Source organism: Indicator indicator, chromosome 17, assembly GCF_027791375.1.
Source record: "Indicator indicator isolate 239-I01 chromosome 17, UM_Iind_1.1, whole genome shotgun sequence".
Classification (NCBI taxonomy): domain Eukaryota; kingdom Metazoa; phylum Chordata; class Aves; order Piciformes; family Indicatoridae; genus Indicator; species Indicator indicator.
In genome coordinates this window covers 6,143,030-6,166,519 of record NC_072026.1, presented here as the reverse complement: position 1 = coordinate 6,166,519, position 23,490 = coordinate 6,143,030, and the positions used below count along the sequence as shown (strand labels likewise).

The following is a 23,490-nucleotide window of genomic DNA, read 5'->3' as shown; positions in this document are numbered from 1 at the left end:
ACTGGGGTGACCTAATAATACACAGCAGCTTTGTGTCTAGCAGTCTTAGCCTCTCATTGCCTGCAATCCTGTCCTGTAAGTTACTGGTCCATTCTGGTTGCTTGTCCTGGTCATTGTCTGCCTTACCTTGTAAGTGTTGCTCCTTGCAAAAGACCTTAAACCAAGGAGCACAGGAGGTTGCAGGACTACAAAACCTGAAGAAGCCCTTGGAGAGGGTCTGATGCTGCTAATGAGTGCTTACAGCAATGGGTTGAAGAGGCTAGTGCTACATAGTACTGGGAAAACTGTAGATCTAACACCAACCTGACAGGCAGCAAAGTGCCTGAAAGGGAAAAAAAATACCAAAACTAGAGCTGGCTGAGGCTCCCAGATGTAATAAATATCATCTGAAACTTGAATTCTTAGTAACTGTACCAGACAATCGTAAGGTAAACTGTTGGGTCTCTCCTGGACTCTTACAAGGTTATAGACCAAGCTGTTTTCTGTTCTGGGCTTTATAAGCACTCCTCTTATTATTTGTTTTTGAGCTGGAGGAGAGGAAAAAGGGAATAGGAGGAATTTGAAATTCCTTGGTAGAGTAAGCAGCATGGCTTTGAGAGAGGCATGTGGCTGGGGGTGTAAGTGGAACTAACTGAAAGACTTAGTTAAGATCTAGGGAAGTACTTCTTCAGTTGTGCCTTTTGCTGAGGACTTCTCTCCCTCCCTAGAACTCCTGTCCTGTGGCATTGTTAACATTTCTATTACAGTGTAGGGTTTTTCTTTTTTGTATAAGAATTGGTGTTTGTCTGGAAAATGTCTCTTGCTTCTTTGCTTTGCATCCTGCACTGAGCTCTACCAAGAGTCTGATTCCTGCCTCCTGTATTGGAGCCCTTGCTGCTGCACTGCCAATGACCTGAGAGCCAAAAGCCAGGACACTGAAGCAGCAGCATGAGGATTTTCAGCAGCATTTGTGTTTAAACTTAAGACCTGATGAAGGAATTAAACTTTTATTTAAAAAAAAAAAATGGCCTCTGCCTGTAATGCTTCTAAAAACCTTACACATGAGAAGAGTGTCTTCTGAGTTGGGTCACTTGCAAGGTAGACCATGGAGTTAATGTCATTTGGAAGGGACCTTGGAATGTCATCTGGTTTAACCCTCTTGCAGCAGGGCCAGCTGAGGTTCAGCTTGGTTGTGCTCACATTGCATGGAGGAAAATGCTTGGGACTAAACTACTTCTCTTAGTGGCTGGTGGCTTTTGTCTGTATTTCCTGGACTTAACTGTTAGAGGGTAAGAGTAGTAAGGGCTAACAAAAGTCCTTCTCTAAACTGCAGGGTGCAGCAAAATCCACTGTAGGAATGAGCCCTGCTCTAAGACACAATAGCCCTGGTGCTCTCCATTCCTGCCCTGGTGGAAGGAAGGGATTGTGCAGGAGGATGGGGTTAAAAATGGGCAGGAAAAAGTAAACTGTGGCCCTGTGGAGTAGGGAAAAATGGCACACAGCTGGGCAGTGATGGCTGAAGGGGGCTCAGGTCTTATTCTGGCTGTGGTGGTGCCCTGCCTGTCCCTACAGGCAGGAGGCTGAAAAAAAACTCCTCTCAACAGGTAGAGAAAGCCTCCTGCCTGCTCCTTCCTGTAGAAGAGAATTAACTGTTCCTGGAAATGGCCATCAGTGAGGCTGTATCTGAGCTCTGACAACCTTGCTCTGTGGAAAATTTAGAACTCATCTAAAATGGCTGGCAGTCACTCTCTTCTGTTTCAGGTCAAGCCTCTTTCTGCTTTCCCCCTAATTGTTGATGTCTCAGTTCTTTTGTTATAAATTATTGAAAGCAGGAATAGCAGAGCACGTGAGAAAGAAGCAGGTTATGTGGTTATGAGAGGCTTCACAAATTTGTCATGGGGAAAAAGCTCTTGCAGGGATTCAAGCTCCTTTCTTGCTCTTTGTGCAAGATGGGATTTAAAAGCTCCCCAGCAGCAGCCCCATGCCTTGCATGCTGGAAATGCAGCAGGGTGGCTTGAAAGCTGCTCTGGCTGTGGTTTGTAGGAGTGTGGCAGCATCTCCATGGCTGTGGCTGGCTCAGGGAAGGGGGAGCTCCCGTTCCCCAGCCTGTGCAGCCACTGTGGCAGCTTTGCCCGGACACAGACCCCAGGATTTGCAAAATGCTGCAGCATGGAGGAGATGCAGCACACTGCAGAGGGGCTGTGTGCCTCGGCTGGGGTGGGTGCAGCCATTGCTGGTGAGGGGCTTTGCATAGGGAGCACAGGAACGAGGTCCTTGTGCACTGGCTGCCTGTGAGGGACAAAAGCTCCAGCAGACTGCAGCATCCACAAAGGAAAAGCATGTGGAGAACAGGCAGACACAGAGGGGGAAGGCAGACACAGCTGGAGTGTGGAGTGTAAGCATGCAGTAAAACACTTGTATGGCAACTTGCATAAAGGCAAAAATACTTCCTGCTTTGATTTTTAAAGAGGGGGAGGAGGGCTTGTGTGTGATTATCTTGTGGTTGTCCAGGAAAAATTGAGCCCTTTCTCAGCTTGGGGCGGGCTTTGAAGTGCAAGCTCTGCAGTGTGAGTTTGAAAGATGCTTGTGAAGGGAACCTTGCTTGGGCTTGTGACTCCTGGCCTTGTGGCATCTTCCAAATCTGGCCCTACCAGGGGAGCTGCAAGACCAATTCTGCTGCTTTGCAAGCAGCCTGGCCTGGGGCTTTGGCTGTAGCTTCTTCCTCTCTCCCTACCCAGGGGATGAAGATTGGAGGCTGTTTGTCATCCAGAGTTCTCTGAGTAGCAACCACATATTGGGACCTGGGCTTAAACTTTGGCCTTTGCTTTTTCTGAGTATACCATCCGTTGGCACAGCTTTAATTCAGAGCCCACTTGCTGGCTGGAATGGCAAGGTGCCTGTGTCCTGCGAAGAGCTGCCTCTGGCCAAGACCCCTGCTGTTGCTAGAGAGCAAGTCCCTGTCCCACGATGGCAGGAAATGGGACAGAAACCCAGAGGCTGGAAGGCTGAGTGGAGGTGGTTGTGAGTTGCTGCAGTGCAGCTGGTGCAGCTGCTCCACCTGGTACTCTACAGTGGTTTCATGCTTGCTGTGGCACCAGCATCTCTGCAGGAGGGTTTTGGCAAGCCTGCCATGATTATATGGATGCCTTCTCATTCCATACAAGGCCTCCTAGACATCCTGGCTCTCCAACCATTCCCCATCCTGGTGGCCAGTGTGCAGATGCTCCTTGGACCACTGCTACCTTTACTGCTCCCCAGTGCAGCCAGGAACAGATACATTACCTGTTCTTAAACTTGGGGGTTTGCCTTTCAAAGGTTATTTATTCCACATGCACCCAAGGCTTTCTACACCCTATAGCCTGTGCCTGTGAGCATGGTCTGCTCCTTGCCCACCCCTGCTGCTGCTGTAGTAACCATATCTCCCTAGGAAGCACCGTGTCTGCAGGCAGTGTGGCCATGGGGCTGGCTGGCCACAGCTGTGGAAATACTCTGCTATTTTTATCCCAAGGCCTTGCTTTCTTAAACAAGTTCTGCTTCAAGAGGGTGTGTGGGAGAGTGGTCAGCAGATCCTTGGGAACACACACAGGGCACAGCTATCCCTATAGTTGCTGCTGCTGCCTCTGAGGAGAGTTTGGGGCTGGGATGATGGGCCAGGAGTCACCTGGTCCACTGTGGACCATGCTGCTCCCCCTCACAGCTGGCACCCAGGTGTGGGAATCAGAGGTGGCAGCAGGGCTGCGGGGGCTGCTGGGGGTGAAGCTGGGTGCGTGTGCCCGCGTGTGCACAGGCAATGTCTGCGCTGGGGGTGTGCAGGCAGGCAGTGCACGCGGGGCGCTGTGTGTGCGAGTCCGCAAACTGGCTGCGGGCGTGCATGTGTGTGCAAGGACGCATGTGCAGGGCAGGGTGTGAGTGCGTGTGCCCGTGCGGGGGCTGTGGGAACGCGTCCGTGGCCGCCCATCCCGGGTACCACCGCCGCAGACGCGCGGCCCCGAGCGCGCCCCGCGCTCCGCTGATTCCCCCGCCCCGCGCCGCGGTGCACCTCGGGAGCGGCAGTTTCCTCCGCCGCCAGCTGGCCGCGGCCACGAGCAGGCAGGACTACACTTCCTAGCGAGCCCCGCGGGCCCCAAGCAGCCAATGGGAGCGCAGGCTGGGCGGTGTCCGGCTATTTAAGGCACCGCCCCACGCCGCACGCCCCAGCCTCACCTGGTAGAGCAGCGGAGCGGGAATAGCCGGAGAGGCGCGGTACCAGGTACGGCGTGCTGCGGAATAGCACCGGCTCTCCCGTCCGCGGGACTGTCCGCGATGTGGCTTCGGGCTGCATCGGGGAGGGGGCTGCACGCAGGGCTGGGGCAAGGAGGGGCTACCCCGGGGTGCCTCTGCCTGGATGCTGCAGAGATCCCGGGGGTGACGGGCTGCATACCGTGCTGAGCGCTATTGGCGAGGGTGGGGGACGCTCCTCCGGTGGGCGCGGGGGCTGGCCGGAGCGGCGCAGTGCCGTGCCTGGGGCGGCGGCGCGCCCCGCCCTGCGCTATTGTCCGTGGCGGGGGCTTGGGCGGGCCGCCTTTGTCTGCCGGTCCCCATCCCTGAGAACCTTGGCTAACCTCGGGGAGGGTCTTGCAGCCAAAATGTGCGACAAACCAGACCTCTCGGAGGTGGAGAAATTCGACAAGAAGAAGCTGAAGAAAACCAACACGGAGGAGAAGAACACGCTGCCCTCCAAGGAGAGTGAGTACAGCCCAGGGGGTGGAGGGGCCGAGGAGGGGCCGCGGTGCTTGGCTGCTGGGGAGGCAGGCGTTGGCCACGGCCGATGGGGCGTGTGTCCGCCTCGGGGGCTGATCTGGCTGTCTAGGCATCCGGTGGAGAGAGGCGGTTTGGGGCAGTTATGCTCTGCCCTAGAGAAAACCACCGCTCGAGAGGTGAGGGGTCAGGGTATGGCCCCCTGGGGCAGCAGGCATGATCGTCTTGTTCCGAGGCGTTGCCTCAGACAGATGCCCAACTTGCTGTCACCCATGTGTCTCATCACCCTCTGACTCTCAAGTGTTTGTCTACCCTGCTTGGGATCACACTATAAAACTGTGTTCCAGGGACTGAGTAACTGCCCTGCAACCTTCTCCAGTGGATGTTTCCACATAAAAAAAAGCACCACAGACTAATGGACCTCTCTTTTCTTGCAGCTATTGAGCAGGAGAAGGAATGTGTGAAGTCTTCATAGAGTGAGATGGCCTGGCAGGAAGAGCTACCACTTGATTTTTTTGCTTTGAATTAAATCATGTGTGGGGTGGTTTGGGTTTTGTTTTTTTTTTTTTTTTTAAATCTGTATCATGTACATGTATAAAAAACCAGCTGCATCACCTAACCCACTGTCCCAACTTGCTGGCAGCTTTGGTGGATGAGTGGAACAAAGTGTGTTCACTTCAGTTCATCAATAGCCTGACCCAATCCCATCTCTACTGCTCAGCCAGCTCCCATTGACAGTGTTGATCTTACTGTAACGTGAGGAGATGAGCAAAGGCTATGAGGCTCCTAGGGATGAACCTCTTCTGCCTTGGGGAGTGGGGGTCCTTTCTGGCCTGGCCAGTGGCCAGGGTCTCTCTCTCTCATACTTTTCACTATGGTGTTCTGTAGCCTCATTCACAATTTTTTGTCTTCCTTGGGGGAAAAATGAGAAGTTTATTATAAAATAAAAAATGTAATGGCTTACCTATGGCTTGTGGCTACTTCTGTGGCAAAGGTTCAGGCTTCAGCCTAGATTGCCCTGGGGTGTGCAACTGTCTCTGCTTGGTGCTGTGGCAGCACTGGTTTGGTGTTGCTCAAAGGGTTATGTGGGATGGTTCCCTGCAGGGTGAGTCTAGCTTGATGTTTGTGTAGAGCTCAGTTCCTGAGGGAGATGGGAGCTGGGAGCATTGCTGGTGTGACACTAGGGCTGGAGGCTCAACTAGCTGAGGACTCTGTTCCATCAGCAATACCACAACCATAGCAGTTTCTTGCTGCATCTTTAAGTAGAGGCTAACCTGGACCACACTGCCCACCAGCAGGCAGAGCCTCCTGCTTCAAGGAGGCTGGCATCTCATGCCTAAAACAATTTGTGGGCTTGGGCTGGCTCCTCTTGTGCATGGCTGGAGGTGCCTGTGCTGGCAATGTGGATGCTGGCCTGAGTCCCACTGGACTCAGAGCTCTCCGTGCCTGGTACAGCCCTTTGCTTTGAGCCAACCTCTGCCCCTGCCTTTGGTTGAAGGAGGACTTTGCAGCCTTGTAAAGAAGGATTAATGCAGTAGGCCCCTTGGGTGCTTTCCAGACCGATCCCAGCCCTACCTTGCAGGAGTTGAAATCCCTGTGTCATGCAGTCAGCACAGGATAAGTGAGGGGCAGTTGGGGTCTGGTAGTGCCTCCAGGTCTATGCTGAGACTTCCTGGGTGCTGCCAGGACTTCCTCACCTCCACCTGGCCTGCAGGGTCACTGAAAAAGCTCCTTATGGAGTAGGTGGAGGTAGACTTGCCAACTAAGAGTTTTGGCCAGCATCCCTCATAAGCCTGGTCAGCTGCAGACAAACACAGGGCTGTTGTGCCTGCCTGGACATGGTTCATATCTGCTGAGCACCTCCACCCACACTGCCTGCCGAGGGCTGCAAATAACCCTGCTGGTGTGGCTGTGGCTGCCTTTGCTCCTTACACAGAATGGAAGGAGCTGCAGGTAAGAGGTTGGTGATTGTGTTCTGTCAGGGCAGCATGTGGCATTTTTCCCTGGTATGAGGGCAGTGAGGAGCGATGCTGAGGCCCAGCTGGGGCTGCTGCTACACTAATCTGGGCACTGAGGAGCTTGGCACGTGCCAGTGTGGCTGTGCCCACTCAGCATCCCTGATATCCCTAGGACAGCACCCTATCATGGATGTGGGGATCTTTTTTTCCAGGGCCAGCTGTCTGGGTGGGCTGTCAGGATGCTGGGATGGCAGGAGCTGCTCATCACTCCAGCAAGGATTGTCCCTTCTCTGGGACAGTTTCTCACCAGGCAGGGACAAGCTTGGCCTTGTGCTGGGGAGGGATCATGGAGCCCCTTCAGACCCTTCTGTGAAATCAGGGGGTAGAAAAGGCCATGTCAGCAAGAGCTGATCTCAGGAGCAGCAGCCAGGGCTTGCAGACTACTAGAAGTTAAGCACCTTCCAGCTGGTTCAGCATTTCCTCCTTACACAGAGGCTTTGCAGTCCCTTGGCCACTTGATGCACCCAAGCTGAAAATTGGGTCAAACCCAGCGTAAGTCTGGCCTGAGCCTCTTCCCCATCCCCAAAAGCCAGAGTGTGAGCCAAACCAAGTACAGCCTTAGGGATGGAAACACAAAGGAGCAGAGCTGATCCCCTTTCCTCAGTGGGGCTTTTGGGAATAGAGTGGCTGGGTGTCTGCCCACAGCACCCTATCTGCTCCTGACACCACCCAGGTGCCTCTCTCCCTCCTGCACACTCTTTAGTCACGCTGCAGTGGGCCACTGCAGGAGTGGAAAACCACCAGCCAGCTTATCTCCCCTTGAGTCACTCAGACCTCTGCAAGATCACCACAGGTGTGTCTGTCCCCAGCACAGCTGTGCTCACAAACCCCTCCACCTTGCCCTGTGTTGCACATGCAGGCTGCTCAGCACTGCCAGGGACCCCAGGTGCCTGCTGACCACCCACCCCCTTCCTCTGGGGCTGCTCAGTTCACCAGCCAGGATGAGGGCTGCAGCTCCCCAGCAATTACCCAAAATGTCAGGCTTGCTGGTGCCAGGAGCTAGCAGTACTCCGGCATTTGCCCTGAGCCTGTGGAGCTAGTCCATGGGACTACCTCGCTCCATCCTTGCTGCCCAGAGAGGCAGCTGAGGCCCCATCCCTGGAGATATTCAAGGTCAGGCTCTGTGGTGTTCTGGGTGACCTGATCTAGTGGAGGATGTCCCTGCTCACTGCAGGGGGGTTGCACTAGATCACCTTTGGAGGTCCCTTCCACCCTGGGTAATGCTATGATCCTGGGGAGCTGCAAAGTGAGGTCAGGGGTGTGAGGAATCCAGGTTTGGGTTGCTTTTTCACGTGATCACCACAGGGACACAGCAATGCAGGTTAAGACATGGGGTTATGTGCCCTGGGTTTGTGCCCTGAGGAAGCCACCCAGCCTGGCCCTGGGGACACCCAACTCAGTGGCTTGTATGGCTGATGTAGCTGTGTCCATTCAAAATGAGGACAGCCCAGGCAGTTCTCCCACTCACATCTCTGCCAGAATGGTGCACAAGGAGGTACCAGATGCATTGCCCTCACCTATACCCTCATGTCTGAGGATAAAGACACTGCCATTTTTCAATCCAGTGCCCAAAATGTCCTTGTTGCCAGCAGGAGATTATCTAGCAAGGGAGAAGCATTGCAGAAAAGCCCTTTATATCAACACTTTCCCTCCCTCCTTGACCTGGACCTTCCCTTTTTAACCCTAGCATGCATAGGCACACAACTGCCAGCAGCATGGGTGGCCAGGACACCTGGCAAGCTGATATTCCTTAGAACCATGGCAGGTTCAGCAGCCACCCAAGCACAAAGGGTGCCCTCCCAGGAGTTTGGCCTTCCTGGCAGGGCTCAATGCCACCTTTCCTTGCTGCACCAGGTATGTGTCAGCTCCTTCTGGCAATATCCATACCTGCTCCTGGCCAGGGTGCTCCTAGGGTGGTTTCCTCCCATCACTGGAGAGCTTTGGCTGGCACTGCAGAGGAGGGAGGAGGAAGCTGAGTCACCAGCAGAAGGAATTTGGGCAGATACCTGGTGAACAACAGCAAAGGATGAATTCAGATCAGGGCTTGTGGGCCTGAAGCTGGGATGGGCATCTGGCCCTGCTGCTGCCCCATCCCCTGTGACTCAGCTCGGAGAAGATTTGGCCCCCTGTATACTCTTATGTGGAGAATCATAATCCCACCTCTTGCAGGGGATGCCCAAATCAGCCTGTGCACCGCCCTGCCCTGAGCACCCTGGTGGGCCTCTCCTCCTGGCTGTGCACCCATCCTGCCAGGCTGCAGCACCCTCTCTGTGCACCCTCTAGCACCATGCTGGCTTGCAGCACAGATTGCCCAGCGCAAGGGAGGCTGTTGCATGCCAGCAGTCAGGGTTTCACTTTGACCCCTCTCCATCTGGCAGTCCCCAAAGCTGCATCAGAAAGTGGTGAGAGCCAAGAGGTGGCCTTGACCAGGCCCTGGGGCAGCTTCTGAGCTCGTACAGCAGGAAACTGCCAGCTCCAGCCTGCACTGCAGTCGGGCCAAGCAAACCGCCCCCAGCAGGTGTGCATTTATCATCAGAGCAAACAGGGTAAGGTGAAGCCATGCTGTGCAGCTGGGCAGACACTGCAGCTCCCCCAGACATGGGTTCTCCCCCACCCACCACTCCCCATATCCCCAGGGAGAACTTGTCACTGCCTCTGTGTCACTTGAGTCAGCCTTTCCCTCCAAGGTATCCCCCCTGCTGCCTGGGGGAATATCCTGCCAAGTGCAGAGCTCAAACCCTGCAACAGCAGTGGTGGAGAGGGGAGGTGAGGGGCCAGCAAACTCAAGCTGCCAAGGAAACCCTCTGCTGGGAGTTGCTGGGGAGGATACCTGCATGCATGGGGATAGTTGAGTGTTTGGTTGTAACAGGAGAAAGCAGAAGAGACTGGAAACAGGGAAATGAAAGTGTTGTGTGAGCTGGTGACCATGCTGCTTCGGGAATGGAGCTGCTGGGAGGCCTCCAAGGAGTGAGAGAGTGTGTGTGATGTGGCACTGCAGGTCAGACCATCCCCTCAGGAATCACAGAATCAATAAGGTTGGAAAAGACCTCAAGGATCATCAAAGTCCAACCTGTCACCCAAGACCTCATGACTACTAAACCATGTCACCAAGTGCCACATCCAATCCCCTCTTGAACACCTCCAGGGATGGTGACTCCACCACCTCCCTGGGCAGCACATTCCAACAGCTAACAACTCTCTCCATGAAGAACTTTCTCCTCACCTCCAGCCTAAACCTCCCCTGGCACAGCTTGAGATTGTGTCCTCTTGTTCTGGTGCTGGTTGCCTGGGAGAAGAGACCAACCCCCTCCTGGCTACAACCTCCCTTGAGACACTCAGTGCCACTGCAGGGGAGATAACAGACAAGCTGTGCCCATCCTGCAGTGAGGAGCGGTGCCATGCTGGAGAGCCCTGTGACCACCCCTGGCTAGTGGGTGCCAGTGCACCAGCACAGTGAGCCAGGCACCTCTAGACACCTGCACTGCTAAACCTGCCTGCAGGCTGTGTGGTGGCTGGCAGAGCTGGGCTGCCACGCTTGGCACACCTCATGACACCTCACCCAGCAGCAGAGATATTGCCCAGGAGGTCAGATTTACCAGCAGGGACTCAGCACAAGTAATGATGAACCAGGAGTGCTCAGAGCTTCCTGCCCCCTTCTCCAGAGCCTCAGCAAGATCCAGGGTCCTGCCAGCAACCAGGTCTAAATAAAGCTGGGAAGTTATGCACTGGGCCACCCCACAACCTGCCATACTCCTCATAGTTGCTGGGGTTGTTGGTGGTGTGCAGCACAGGTGGGGAGCAGCTTTGCCACATGCCTTTGCCACATGCCTTTGGCAAGCAGCATGCATGTTGCTGGCACCTGGGCATGTCAAGCCCTTTGGTGGCTCACAGCCTACTCTGTGAGTGGCCAGAATTCACTGCTCCTTTCTGTGTCTCTCCCCCCTCCTCAGCTGCATTCTGCAGATTCCTGCAGGCCCATGGGGTTGAGCAGGGAGCTGCAGGAACACCTGCTGCTATGGGGGATGCTCCTCTGGTGTCGTGCTGCAGCGCCTGCACTTGTGCTCCAGCCGGGGCAGCTGATGGTAGAGGGGAGCGTTTTATTTTAGGAAGCAGCTGGCTCACACAGGAGACATTGTTTATTGCCCTTCTTCCCCCTGGTGCTTTATTACAAAGGATTATGGCATGAAAAGACATTTTGTTCCCCTGCTCCCCATGCATAACCCCCACTCTGTGATTTATTCCTCTCTGTAGGCAGCAGCTGGGGTATGGCAACCCAGAGAGCTGGTGGGAGACAAGGTGGAGACTCAAAGCCATGGCAGTGATGGCAGCAGGGATGCATCCAGTGCCCAGGCTGCAGCACAACCAGCCAGGGTTCGCCAGTGGTGCCCAAGACTGCTCTCAACCACACAGCACAACCATGACACAAGGAAACCTCTTGTGGTGGAAAACCAAAACCAAAGCCTTTCTGTGGTGGTGTGCCACAGCTCCATACCTGCCTGGATGAGCCTATGGAGAAGGGTCCCACTGGCCATGGGGAACCAGGGTCAGGCTAGGTGCAGACAGCACAATGTGGAGTATGAGCCGGGCACAGAGTATGTGGTGCACAATAAAATCTGGGATTCAGCATGGGAATGTGGCCCCTTGCTGCTTTCCCCAAATCACCTGTGAGACACCTCTGGAGCAGTGGCAGGAGTTCAACCTTCTGCCCAGCCAAGAGGCAGCTGAGTTGCCATGTGCCACTCTGTCCCCCTGCTCTGTCCTTGCCACCACGAGGTCTGCTCTGCTGTTATGTGCCTTTTCTGTGAGTCCCTGAGCAGGTCTTGCTGCAGCAGGGGCCAAGCTCCCCAGTGTAAGGCTGTGAGCCAGCATCTGCCAGCCAACTCCACAACTTTCCAGGAACCTGCAGCAGCAATAGCCAGCAGATAAGCATGTTGCAACAGATGCTCTCTGCTGCCTCAAAGCTCCAATCTGCCTGCACACCTACGCCAGGGTAAAGTTATGGCTAGTGCTTCCTCCTATGATGCCACATGCTCCCCACTCTGTCATCCAGCATGTCCCTAACAACTGGCCAAGGGCTCCAGGGAAAAGCTGGGGACTGGGGATGAGAGCAACAGCTGTGGTGATGGCGTGCAGCTTGGCCACAGCAAGCCCCCGGGATGAAGTGGAGCTGGGACAAGCCCCTGCTTGCAGTGTTGTGTCTTAGAGAGGACTCATGGCAGCCTGAGCATGTTCCACTCCCCACTGCCTTTCCCACACCACTCCCAGTTCAGCAGGGAGGAACCTCAGAGGGTTGCAGCTTTCGAAGGGAAGGCTCAGATAGCGCCTCCAGCATCTCAGTGCCATGGGGAGGAGGTAACTCCCATCCCTGCTGCCATGGTCCCAGTTCCCCTGCAGTGCTGGCAGACTCTCTGTCGCCAGCTGGTCACCTGCTCTGTGGTCTGGGAGGGGAAATGGACACCGGAGTGCCTGGCAGACACTGCCCATAGTTTGGGCTTTGTGTGACCAAAGCTGAGGGTGGCAGGGCTGTTTGAGATGCTTCAGAGCAGGGGCTGTGGGCTGCAGCTGCCTGCAGGTACAGCCCTCGGAGAAGCAGCTGCAGAGCGCTGGGCCTGGAACAAAGGAAGAGGCCCAAGCCCCATCTGCAGCACAGGACGTGTGAGCAGTTCATGGAGGCACCAGCTGGCAGTGAGGATGGTTCTGCTCCCCAGAACCCTCTGCAGCCACCTCTGAAGCAGAAGCCTCTGCTGGGCACCTCTCCTCTGTCCCCTTGCCGTGGTGAGGGTGCCGTGACCTCACACAGGCTCCACGGAGACCCCATCACTGCCACACGGCAGCCCCTGGTACTGGTCGGCTGACCCAGCGCGGACATCCCACGGTGCCTCCCCTGCCGGCAGCACGGAGATGGCGTGGGGACGGCGGCACGGAGGGAGCGGGGAACGCAGCGACAAAGGGAGGACAGAAGAGCACGGTGAGGAGGGCAGGCAGGGGACAGCAGAGGGCAGCCAGGGGTCAGCGGGGCGAGGAACGACGGGCGGCGGTCAGGAGGGGGCGGTGCGGGTACCCGAGCGGCGGCGCCGGCACCGCCCGGGGGAGGCTCGGCCCCGCCCCGCGGTGGCCGCCACCGGCAGGGCGCGTGCGCTGCGCAGGCGCGGGGGGAGGCGGCACCTGCGGGTCGGGGAGCGGCGGCAGGTACGGGCGGAGAGGAGGTAAGGGCGGGCGGGCCCGGCGGCATTCCCCGGGCACCCAGACACCGCCTAGGGCTGATGGGACGCTTCTTTCCCTCGGCTTCTCCCGAGGGGCCCGGAGCTGGGGAGGGGACCGCGCTGCGCCCGCGGTGAGCAGCTCCCTGGATGCGGCACCCCCCTCCCTGCGTCTCTCCGCCGCCGTCCCGCTCCGGGGCTCCGGCAGTGGACCGGGCGAGGGCCGGGCAGCCAGGCGAGGGCCCGGCGGGGAGCTTTACCTCCTGCTGAGCGAGAGAGCCACGGCCTGGGGAGCGGGGGATGCGGGGCACACACATCTTACTGTTCTTAGGAGCAACCGGGTGCTGGCCTCCTGCGTGAGGGGTTTCCATCCTGCTACAAGTCGAGGTTGGCCTCCAGAACAGCTTGCAAAGGGCTAGTGAGCGAACGCAGGTTGCAAATAGCGTTGCTAGCATCGATGCCATGGGTGGCAGTGTGCCCATCGGTGTCGTAGCTGTGGGTAGCCTGCTGACCTGCCAGGCTCAGAAGTAGCCTGGCATAACCCTTTGGTCATTTAAAAACCGTCTGCTTAGTCACTTGATGCAAACCATTTCAAACAGAAACTGTCAGGGTTGCTGGTACGTGTCAGGTAGGGCTTTGGTGACAGGGGCCGTTTTTAACACCCCCCTCAGGAAGAGTTTGGCAAAGGAAGAGCAAGGGTTCTGATCAGCTTACCTGATCTCTCAGGGGAGCGTTTCTCACAGCTCTCAGCCCCAGGGAGCTGTGCTTCAGTTCCTGTTTGTCTCTTATGACATTTGCATTTTGTTCTTTGCTTCTCACAGATGCCTCTCAAATGCCCCAACGCCCATGAAGTTAGTTCAGCAGTCCTTGGTCTGGGTTGTTTCTGTGCAGAGGAAGTGAAATCGGTGAAACTTTCTGGAGAAGCAGACGTTTCTGATTTTGGCTTAGTGGTAAGCACTGGTTGAAAGAGCTGCAAACAGAACAGAAACAAAGTTGAAACAGGCCCCCTGGGATTAATGCCAAAAGTGGGGTTTGGCTTGAAAGGCATAGGAGTGCTAATCTGAGCAGTGGCAAGCACTCCTGTTGCACTTGTTTGGAGGGTGGTCTGGTGGTGGTATCACGAAGCAGCACCATGGCATCCACACCCTTCGCAGGAATGTTTGTAGCAGGTGTAAACAAGCCAGATCTCTTGAGAGTAGCTGGCTCGTTCTTCTGATTAGGAGATTCAAGTACATGTTGAATCCTCAGATTAGATTCCAGACTGTGGGCAGGCAGGCCAAGCAGATCAAAGCCATTGATGTCCCCTGGATTGAGTGCAAACATGGATTACGCAGCCCTGTGCACTCATGCCAGAGCTCCTTGAGTTTAGTATCTAGGGGCTCTGCCTGGTCAGAAATGGCATGTGTTCCATGTTACTTAGGGAAAGGGAAGCTCTGTCCTCAGTGCCTTGTTCTTGCCTGTTTTACTCCAACCATCACTACTGCACTTTCAGCTTCCTAGAGCTCTGCAGTCTGTCTGTCCAGCCTGGGTCAGCATTGCAGGCTGAAAGGCAGTGCACCAAGCACAGCTCAGGCAACCTCACCGACTGATGTTTGTTTTTTAGTGACTTATGTTGGAGGAAGGTGTTCCCTGGACAGTCCTGGAGACAGAAACGTTGTGTTTCTAGAGCAGGTATGGTACCAAACCTCTCATTCCATGTCAGGCCTTTACTTCCACTTGCAGAATGTCCCTGGGAGAGGGAGGACTGGTTGGCACTTGGCCTTTCTTTTGTGACTGCTGCACTAAGGGACCTGTGGTGGCAGGACTGTTGCAATGTGAAATTGTACCTGTGCCCTAGCAAAGTGGCCTGCAAAAAGCACTGGCAGACAAAAGCAGCAGAGGAGCTGGGTCTGTGTGCCTGGGAAACCCTTTCTGAGCTGTGGAGATCACGCGCAGAAAACGAGCACAGCTCTGCTTGTGAGTCAGCCCTCTTGGGGTGATTAAGAACTGGTTTGCCAGATGACTTGTACTGATGGGAGGCCTGCACATCTTCTGTATCCTTCCAGCAGAGCAAGTCATAGAAGAGAAATTATTTTACTAGAGATCCTGCAGTGGAAATGAAGGCCTGGTGATCCCTGTTGCTGCTTCTCTGGTAGCCTGAGGACACAGCCAGAGGAGATGTTTAATTAGTGATAGTATGCTTGGAAAAACCTGACAAGCTTTCAGATAACAGAGTTTTCACCAAAAGTAATTTAATTGATACTAAACTCCCAACAAGTCATTCTCACCTCACACTTAGCAGTGACCTGATGCTTCCATTTTGGACCTGCTGAGGGACTTGTGTGCCGGAAAGCTTGGCCAGTTTCCAGCATCAGTCTCTACACGAAGAGAGATTGCCTCCTGTGTACAAAACCTGTTAAGAAATGGGGATGGAAGTCCCATCTTCTGCTCTTTTGTGTGTAACCTCCTGCAGAACCCACGAGTCAGAGAGCTGTTTTGTGCTATTTCTGAACCCTGCAGATTGCCTTGGTCCTGCGCCCCTCCGTCCTGCTGCAATGAGTGGGAAGTCCTTGCTCTTAAAAGTCATTCTGCTTGGGGATGGTGGAGTTGGGAAGAGCTCCCTCATGAACCGCTATGTCACCAACAAGTTCGACTCGCAGGCTTTCCACACCATTGGTGTGGAGTTCTTAAACCGGGACCTGGAGGTGGATGGACGTTTTGTGACCCTCCAGATCTGGGACACTGCGGGACAGGAGAGATTCAAGAGCCTGCGGACTCCCTTTTACAGGGGAGCAGACTGCTGCCTGCTGACCTTCAGTGTGGACGACCGGCAGAGCTTCGAGAACCTCAGTAACTGGCAGAAGGAGTTTGTCTATTATGCTGATGTGAAGGACCCTGAACGCTTTCCATTTGTAGTCCTGGGCAACAAGATAGACAAAAACGAGAGACAGGTGAGCACAGAGGAGGCCCAGGCCTGGTGCATGGAAAACGGTAACTATCCATACCTGGAGACTAGTGCCAAGGATGACACCAATGTGGCAGTGGCCTTCGAGGAGGCTGTGCGACAGGTGCTGGCAGTGGAGGAGCAGCTGGAGCACTGCATGCTGGGCCACACCATTGACCTGCATTCCAGCTCCAAATCAGGCTCTTCCTGCTGTTAAGAGTGGCTGCTGCTTCGGGAACATCGCTCAAGCCAGCAGCTGGGTCAGAGTAAGCACAGGCAGCTCTGGGGTGCTCTGAGAAGAGTGGCCACAAGGACAATAGGTGGTTTGCTCACTGGGGAGTTGCAGTGTCACCATCTGAATTCTGGCTGGGGCTTTTGTGCACAGAGCATGTTTCTGCAGGAGGGAGCTGTTAAGGAAGTGTAGTCCTGCTTCCATCTCTACCTGGTTTAGCAGGTTTAGAGGACTGGGTTAAAGTCTTTCACGTTCACTAAAGACAGCAGTGATCTGATCTGTATCAAGAGCTGCCTGTGGAACATAGCTGAGAGCACTCTAGACTCTCTTGGAAGTATTTTAGTCCTGAACTCAAAAAAATCCTAGACCCACTAAACTCATGACCTTACTGCCAAAGGAAAATCTAATCAGCAGACTGAAGGAAACCTGTTGTAGAAACTCTAGCCCATGTGACTGTGAGAATGCCAAACACTGGAGTGGCTGAGATGTGTGTATCTGTTGTTTGGGCTAAGTGCTTTGTGTCCTGAGACTTGAATTGTGCTGAGAACTGTTAAAACTCTGATCGGAAGCAACATAAGAAGGAGAGGTGGAACTGTGTTTGTGGCAGCATCGCTTCTCCATGGCTGCCTGTTTCTGGTGTAGTTTTCCTCACCTCTAAGTTTGTCTTGTATGAGTGTTGCTTTATGGAGAGACTGCCTGCTTCTTGTTTAAGAGATACTTCCTTGTCTCTTGTGGAGGCTCAACACTGGATCTCGCTTCTCATTCCTCGAAGCCCTGGATGAAAAATATCAAAGTGGACACTCGCCAGGTTGCCTCAAAGGGTTTAGACTTACTCAGGAGTTCAGGAAATATGGAGCATGAAGCCTTCAACAGGTTTCTGTCACAAGTAATCGGCATGTCCAGGTGATGTGCCCTAGCAGACCAGATGGCAGGTGGGTGGGGTGTCTCCTAGGTGTGCAGGTGGCCCTGTGTGGATAAATCCACTCATTCCACGTGCAGGGCCAGTGACCACTGTGCTTCATTAGCTGGCACATCAGCCTCTTCAGTTCCTTTAGCAGGTATGTTCCTGTTGGGATGGTGCAGCACAGATTAGTTCACTTCATTACCTGTGGTGTCAGCACTGCTGAGCACAGTTCACTGATGCCACTTTCCTGGGTCTTACTCCCTTGCAGGGAATCCAGCATGGTTTATCTGTAATTCCTATGACAGACTTCACAGGATGTCCACTCAGTTAAGTGGCCTTTGTTAAAGGTTGCTGAGTTCAGTCCACTGAGGGGAGAGCTGCAGTGGTTCCACCTCTGTTCAAGGTGGCTGAAAAATGGTATTCACAGGGGCAAGGAGCCTGCTAGAAAAAGATGTTGGGCCTTGATGGTCACAGCTCCTGCCCCCTGCTAGGTGTTAGTCCTAAGGTATCTGTGTAGCAAAGAGATGAGTGCTTGCTGACTGCTCTCTTTACCATTATGACCTCATGTCCTGCAACTTCCCAGGCAAATATTTGTCCAAAATTCTGGCTTTGCCCATAAGCTCATAGCAGCCTACCACAAGGAGAGCTTCTCTGAGTACATATCTGCTGGCTGCTGAATGCAGTTCCCACTGTGATGAGCTACTGGATGGTGGATTTTGTAGCTCAAATCGAGCAGCCTTGCTTATGCTGTGCTTTAGAGCAGGGCAGGCTCTGCCCTTCCAGCTGGTGGCTGCTAACCCACATCTCTGACTGAGCATGCAGGGAGTCTCCTCTGGTGGAACTCAGGGTCAGCCTGCCCTTCTCTGCAAGGCAGCCATGTGTGGAAGGGAATGAAGCTTTAATGCAAAGTGCTTTAAAGGGATCTGATGTCTAAAGGGGGCTGAAGACTCATGTTTGTGGGAGTGGACAGGGAGTGCTTGTAGGCTCTGGAAAAGCAGATCCCTTGAGGTGTAAGAGAAGGCTCTGCCTCTGCAGGTGCAACAGATTTTTACAGGATATTAAAGTTTTTGTTGCTGTTTATTTACCAATGTCTGACCTCTCCAGGCCTCTAGACTGTGCTTCAGTTTAACACTGCTTGATATTTCCTTCGAGGCCCCAGACTCTGTGACCTGTGGTTCCACTGTACATCCCTGAGCAGGTATGATCCTTAGAGCTGGTTCACACAGGGGCTCAGGCCCCTGTGCACTGAGGGGCTGCTGGGGGAGCTTCCTGCAGGTGCTGCTTCCCCAGCTGGGATCTCATGGGAGCTGGGTGAGGATTGTTACCTCCTCTGGGAGAGGGTAGAGACTGACCAAGCCACAGTGTAGGAGGCATGGGGGCAGCAAACTGTTTGCAGTGCCCTGGTGTGTTTAGATGCTGATAGCTGAAGCTCAAGCCCCTCATTGTGCACAGGCATGTGTTGCTGGAGGCTGTTACCCAGCATCTTTTGCTTCCAACAGACATTGGCTCGTTGACTTGAAAAAAACCAACCCAACCCCTGTTTTATTAGGCTTATGTGTTTTAAAAGTTCATTTTAAAAGGTGTAGTGTAGTATGTTTGTTTAATTTATTATAAATGCTACACACAATTTCCAAAGGAGCAAGAATTTCTAAGTTTCTGTTGCAATGTTCAGTGCCAACAGCCATCCCCTCCCTGTGTCCACTCATGCTGCTGCAGTTGTTGCATTGCTACAGAACTGGAATTGTAAAGCTGAGATTCTACCTTTATTTAAGCAAATAAAACATGAATGTATTCAAGTGAATCCAGAAAGTGGCTGCCTTCTTGGTTTATCAAAGTTCAAGTTGGCTCCTGTTCTGAGGGAGAGCAGGGAGCTGGGTTGGTTATAGCATCTGGCACAGAGAAGCCACAAAGGGATGAAAGGGATTATTCTTAAATCATAGAATGGTTTGGGTTTGAAGGGACCTCTAAAGGTCATCCAGACCAGCCCCCCCATGCAGTGAGCAGGGACATCCTTCACTAGATCAGGTTGCTCAGAGCCTTGTCCAGCCTGACCTTGAATAGCTCCAGGGATGGGACATCAACTACCTGGAGTCACCTTCTCCAGGTTGAACACCCCCAGCTCCCTCAACCTGTCCTTGTAGCAGAGGTGCTCCAGCCCCCTGATCATTTTTGTGTCCCTCCTCTGAACCCTCTCCATCAGGTCCATGTCCTTCCTGTGTTGAGGCCTCCAGAGCTGGATGCAGTACTCCAGGTGAGTTCTTAGCAGAGCAAAGTGGCAGAATCACCTCTCTTGATCTGCTGAAGGTATGTAGCCAGATGAGTAGTTGGTGAAGGAATGTAACTTACTCACCAGCTGAACCCAGTGACCAGTTTTGTCTTCCCAAGAGTGTACCAGAACACACTTTCATAACAGAAATATTCTGCATTGCTTTCTTCTGTCACTCCATTTCAATTTCCAGCCTGGGCTCTCAGCAGCAAGCTGGGCACTTTGCTTTGATTTCTTCCTGCAGCCTTGGAACCAGGCCCTCTGGCTCCAGGGGGCTGTAACCAGCCATGGTTTCCCTAGGATGCTGAGGCAGAAATCAGCATATGGGAACTGTTCCGTTCTGCTGTCCTGCCAGGATGGTCACTTATTTTGGGAGTCTTTCTCTGCAGAGCCCATGCCTGCTGTTTCTGTTGGCAGACCCTTGCTGTTTATATTCCTCCCACGTCTTCTTGCCTGTCTCTACTTCCAAAGGCAGTCTTTGGAAATCCTTCTATTTAAATGTGGGCTGGAGTATCTGGGGTGCCTCTAGCATTGTACTTCAGCCATTTCAAAACACCATTGAAGCAGACACCAGAAGTGAGAGGTGGTGGTAGCCTTGGAGGAGTCTCAGAGGTTGGGTGAGGATGTCTCACGTGAATGATGGTCTGTCTAAAAGCATTAGAACCATTGAATCCTATGATGTGAGAGGCAAGAAAATGGAGGGCAAAGGCAGGAGTGATGGTGAAACTGTTCTCTCATTCCCCACTTGGCCACCACAAGCAATAGCAATGGATTCAGGGGGTTTTGTCCTGGGTTGGGGAGAGAATGGATCCTTGGAAGGCAGAGGAGTGTCTGCAAAGGAAAGCAGTGAGTTGCATGTGGAACAGATGCTGTAGCATCTCTCTGTGTGCTTACAAAGGAGGAGTAGTGGGGGGTCTCCTGGTCCCATCCATCTCTCTATCCCACAGCCCCAATGAGGATTTTGCTGCTCTGGGTCAACTAATGCAGCTGTAAGGCCATGCACCTGTTTGGTGGGCTGAGGAAACTGAAATCTTCTTTAAAACTTCCAGCTGAGGAGTCCCAAATGGCTGCATGTGCTCTGGGGTTGCTGTCTGGGTCACTGAGGCTGCTCAGTGCTGTGTGTTTCTCAAGCACAGCTTCTCCCTAGCTCCAGAGGCTGGCTTCTCACAGCAGTACAGCTGTAAGGGAACACAGTCCCTGGGGACTGCATGTTCTTGCATGTATTTGAGGATGAGCAGAAATACTCAGAGTCTAAAAACCCCACCCCAGACTCCAGTTCTTAACAGGGAGCTTATTGCAACTCTGGTGTCAGGGACACTGGAATGTTCTGCTCTGCAGGAAGGAGCACTCCCTGCTCTGCCAAGGTGGGAGGTGATGGCAACTCCAACAGCAGCTACCTGAAGACCTCAGCTGAGGCCTGGGACAGTGTGTGAAGCCAGTGAAATGATGGGTTAGCTTGCTGAGGTGATTGCTGGGGCAAAAGCACTCAGGAATGGATAGAGGCCAGTGCTGTTGTATTAGCCATGCAACCCTGCATTTCCAGTGAAATCCACTCTTTGGAAGGTCCTGCTGCAGCCGTGGAACTTCTCTGCATCATATTCAGTGGTGATGGTGATGAGTTCAAAGTTAAGAATATCTTCAGTGATTCTGTAAACTATCACCTAGGAAGGTTGGACCAGCTGTTCCTGGCAGTCCCTTCCAACCTGGCATTCTGTGAATATTTGTATAGCTCTTTCCTGGTAACTTCCTTTAGAGGCTGCTGCATGTGGCCACACGCAGTTGGAGGACTCCTGTCTTCATAAACAGGCAAGTACAGCATTTGCTGGGCTGTTGTCAGTCTTGGCTGTCTCCATGAGGGCTTCCCGCTTGCTCTTCCTTCCTCAGCACCGAGCATCTTCCTAGCAATGCAAAACTGTGCACAGAAATGGAGAGAAACCAGTTGGTGCCCAAGAGGTGCCAGGTGAGACCTTTCTCTAGGACACATGGGCAGCAGCATCCTGACTGTCCACTCTGAGTGTTGGTGCAAGCAGAGGATGGAGGGCTGAGCCAGGACAGTGAGCAGCAGTTGGGTTTGCCTCTAGCACTGCCTCTTTTCCCTAGTCACAAGTGACAGGATGAGAGGAAATGGCCCCAGGTTGCACCGGGTGAGGTTTAGGTTGGATATCAGAAGATGAAACAGGAACAGGCTCTCCAGGGAGGTGGTTGAATCCCCGTCCCTGGAGGTGTTTAAAAGAGGCAGAGATGTGGTGCTGAGGGACATGGTTTAGTACCTGCCTTGGCAGAATTAGAGACTGGTTGGACTGGGTGATCTTAAAGGCCCTTTCCAACCAAAACGATTCGATGATGCTATGAGACGAAGGTGCTGGAGGGAGACGATAATTCATTCTGATGGGGCCGGTGGGCTGCCGTTGATGTGGAGGCTCCAGGGCACCCTCAGACGTGCATGGAGGGGAGTGCTCCCCGGGGCAGCCCTGGCGCAGGGCAGGTCTCGGGGTGGGGAAAGCCGGAGCACGACACTCGCCTGGCCCCGCCGCACCCGGCAGCTCCATCCCGGGCAGCCGCCGCTGCGCCCGGCGGCCGCGGGGAGGAGACGGAGGACCGGGGATGCGGGAGCAGGACCCGCCCAGTCAAGGGAGGCAGCGGGAGGAGCATCGCTACAGGAACACCGCTGCGTGCCATCTCTCCTCCTCCTCTCCTCTCCTTGCGCAGAGAAGGCTTTGACTTCAGTGTCCCAAGGGCTTGCTTGCTCGGCATCCCTTGCTAGCAGCATCTCTCAGAGTGGCAGGGCATGAAAACAAAGGGTGGGAGTCACCTTGCGTGCTCTCCAGCAGAGCAGCCCGTGGGACCTGTTCCAGGTCCCCTTCTCTGGTCCAGCCTTTGCGGGAGCAAACTGCAGCCACCTGTCAGCTGCTAGACAGAGGTAAAGTGTTTGTTTGCACTGGCTCCCCTCCTTGGAGCTCTCATGATGGGCCGGTTTACAGAGATGTGGTTTGGTATGAGGCAGTTTTGTACTGACTTTTCTCAGCTAGTTCCTGAGGCACACCCAGGGAAGGAGCTGTGAGGATAGGTCCTGTGCCCCCAGGTATGGTGACAACAGGACACAACCAAGTGTACACCCACCAAGAGGCTACATGTGTCCTTCAGCCCTCACACTTGCCCAGCATCTTTGCCATGCTGGCTGCTTTCACTCACTACCTCGTGCTGCTTTCTCCAACCCTCATTCGGGCTGAGGGGCACCAGTCTCTGCCAGGGGAAAGAGAAGTGTTTTGTTCCTCAGCTTGCTCCTGCCCAGTGGCTGATTACACACACACAGGGCCCTTTCAGCACTGGGAGAGGAGGGTGGTGGCATCTGGGAACACAGGGAACAGAGGGGTCTATTGATGCTGGCTACAGCCCCATGGGTTTCTGTGAGCTGGGACAAGGCTGGTTTGCAAGCACAGCTGTGCACTGAACTGGAGCAGCAGCAATGCATGAGCTAAACCTCCCCTGGCTGGGCTGCTTGGGAAGCCTTTGCTGTCTGAATGAAGGGGGCTGAAGATGGGAGAGGGGAGATTAGGATTTGGGCTAAAGTCTCATTCAGGAAGGACAGACTGAGTGCTGGCCATGGGTAGGTAACACCTGCCAGCACTCAGCCTGCCCTGCTGCACATGGGCACCTCACTGTGCCTAAAAATCTCAGGCAGGTTTGCTGCAAACGTGAGCATTGCTGGTGTCTGAGTGTAGGGCTGGGAGCATCCCTCTGTGGCTTTACTCTCTGGAGTCTCCTGAGCAGAGCTCCTGAGGGGCATTTCCAGGAGAAGCAACATTTGAATTAATAATTTTTGAGCTGCTGGTGTAGAAATACACATCTAAGGGCAGCATGAGTCTGATGGGGGGGCAGAAAGACACCAGCCAATGACCTCCCCACGCACCAGCACTGTGCACACTGTTCCAATGGCATGCAGAAAATGGCATGCAGCCACCCACAGAGCACAACACAGAACATGTAGGGCCCTGTAATAGCCAAGCCTGGCCCTGTGCCTGAACAAGACCATCCTGTTTCACACAGGGCTCTCTGCAAGGGAGGGAATCCTGCATCCCCTGTGGCTCAGGCCGTGCTCATACCACACATGTCACCTGATGTGAACTGCTGAGCTTTGCTTGAGTTGTGACAATTAGTTCCTGCTATGGTTGTGCTGTAGGTGCTACAGCAGCAGGTGTGGCAAAGGCTGTCACCAAGGCCACCAAACATG

At 54.0% G+C, this 23,490-nt stretch overlaps 2 protein-coding genes across 2 annotated transcripts; both read left to right on the top strand.

Annotated features, from left to right (window-relative positions):
• Positions 1-4,200: 4,200 nt before the first annotated feature.
• On the top strand, positions 4,201-5,191 carry LOC128972687 (thymosin beta-15A homolog). The gene is made up of 3 exons (XM_054388782.1): positions 4,201-4,228; positions 4,600-4,704; positions 5,154-5,191. Exons 2-3 carry the CDS (start codon positions 4,605-4,607, stop codon positions 5,189-5,191), a joined length of 138 nt encoding a protein of 45 aa, XP_054244757.1. The 5' UTR covers positions 4,201-4,228; positions 4,600-4,604.
• A 10,277-nt stretch (positions 5,192-15,468) lies between these two features.
• RAB9B (RAB9B, member RAS oncogene family) lies at positions 15,469-16,074 on the top strand. Its single transcript, XM_054388779.1, has one exon. The coding sequence runs from the start codon at positions 15,469-15,471 to the stop codon at positions 16,072-16,074; it is 606 nt and encodes a 201-aa protein (XP_054244754.1).
• The last annotated feature ends 7,416 nt before the right edge of the window (positions 16,075-23,490 follow it).

Excerpts from the sequence above, each read along its gene's own strand:
- LOC128972687 (XM_054388782.1), top strand. The coding sequence starts at position 4,605 with ATGTGCGACAAACCAGACCTCTCGGAGGTGGAGAAATTCGACAAGAAG. Across the intron at positions 4,705-5,153 it reads CACGCTGCCCTCCAAGGAGA|CTATTGAGCAGGAGAAGGAA; the intron begins GTGAGTACAGCC and ends CTTTTCTTGCAG.
- RAB9B (XM_054388779.1), top strand. The coding sequence starts at position 15,469 with ATGAGTGGGAAGTCCTTGCTCTTAAAAGTCATTCTGCTTGGGGATGGT.